The following is a 1,536-nucleotide window of genomic DNA, read 5'->3' as shown; positions in this document are numbered from 1 at the left end:
ATAAAGTCTCTACGGCTGAAAGGGCGAGCATGTTCGGTGACAGGGATTCGAATCCGTGACCCTCAGGTTGCAAGCCGAAAGTCCTAACCACCAGGCCTATTACTCATGTAAGTAGTCTCAAATAATTAGTGCTGCATGTAATTACATACCATATATATTTTATTTTAAATGGGCTTACAAAGAGTGAAAACTAGGTTTTCGGTACGAGATGTTTATCTTGATAATGACGTCACGTCTAATAATTTTGGCAGGGCTCAGGCACTAAAAATCTAACACTATATTACTGCGAACTAGTAAATAATATTACTGTCGTACCATTTGTACTAACTGAATCCTAAGTGGTGTGCTCTGGAGGGACAGCTGGAAGTTTACGAGCTTACAACGCTAAAACCCAGGTTTCGATTCCACACGGTGGACACAACAGATAGCCCTATGTGGCTTTGCTCTAAAATAAAAAAAAATAAACAAAGATATATTTTAATTTGACTCATCAATTGCCTACCGGTGGGACAGCGGTAAAATTACGGACTTACAACGCTAAAATCCGGGGTTCGATTTCCCGTGGTGGACACAGCAGATAGAAAACAGCACGCACACCGCTATGTGGTCAGGCTGTTTATACGTTAAATAACAAAAATAGTGGATAACCATGTCTTTCCGATGACTATTGGTTCATAGTACAATAAATACCATAAGAACATTATATCCTCAACATAATAATTCGTATTTTTACAAATTTATAGCATTTAGATAAAATGAAATAACAGTGGTAAGTCAGTTGGATTTGGTAATTAGTTTTTCCTTGAATAACCAATCAGTGACTAAATAAATACTTAAAAAATTAGAACATAAAGGACTAGATGAAATACAAACCAAAAAGACCTCATTTTCCAAATAAAAAAACATACCACTAGATGGCGCTGGCTCCATCCGATTTCTAACAGTACGAGTTTGTTTTTCTGTTGAAGTCGTATAACGATTCTCCGGAAGACCTTCGACACTCTCAAGTTTTTGTGTGTTACTTTCATATCTAACATCTTCAACAGGAAGATACTTTTGTTTAGCTAACTGACGAGTTTCGTCTTCTTTAACTGGGTATTTTGTCTCTACTGTACTGGAGTACTTGGAATCCCGGAGAAGGGTGTAGTTTTGTTCCAGCTTTTCCTCATGTCCAGGTTCTAGAACTGGCTGGTAGTTTTTCTCCCGATTCTGTTTTTCCGTTTGCGAAAACTGGACGTTGGGGTTTGCAAGTTCGGGAATTATTTTTTTCTTAGGCTTCGGTGGAACTACGGGGGCGATTTTTTTACCTTTTGTAGCTGAATATTGTTGGGGAGCGTAGTGAGCAATGTTAAGATGTCCGAAATCTTGGGCGAGTTTCTCCCGATTTGTGGTCATGTTGACAGCTAGGAAAAGAAATTAATTACTGAATTAATAACTTCGCACCAATTAAAATATTTGTTAACGAAACTTTCATCTACAAACTCCATCTGCGATTTAATTTAATTTGCGTGTGTGTGTGTGTGGGGGGGGGGACGG

The 1,536-nt window shown here is 38.4% G+C and overlaps 1 protein-coding gene across 2 annotated transcripts in view; it reads right to left on the bottom strand.

The window, feature by feature from the left end:
* Positions 1-1,536, bottom strand: part of LOC106463066 (lipoma-preferred partner homolog) — an 18,405-nt gene that overhangs the window by 12,028 nt on the left and 4,841 nt on the right. For both annotated transcript variants that reach the window (XR_002611404.1, XM_022390473.1), the window contains exon 2: positions 909-1,403. Coding sequence is in view for 1 of the 2 variants with exons in the window: in XM_022390473.1 (XP_022246181.1) it covers positions 909-1,395 (487 nt within the window). In the remaining variant the exon portion in view is untranslated. The remainder of the gene's footprint in view (positions 1-908; positions 1,404-1,536) is intronic.

The sequence above is a fragment of the Limulus polyphemus genome, unplaced genomic scaffold (genome assembly GCF_000517525.1).
Source record: "Limulus polyphemus unplaced genomic scaffold, Limulus_polyphemus-2.1.2 Scaffold1315, whole genome shotgun sequence".
NCBI lineage: Eukaryota > Metazoa > Arthropoda > Merostomata > Xiphosura > Limulidae > Limulus > Limulus polyphemus.
This window is presented reverse-complemented; position numbering and strand designations above follow the sequence as displayed.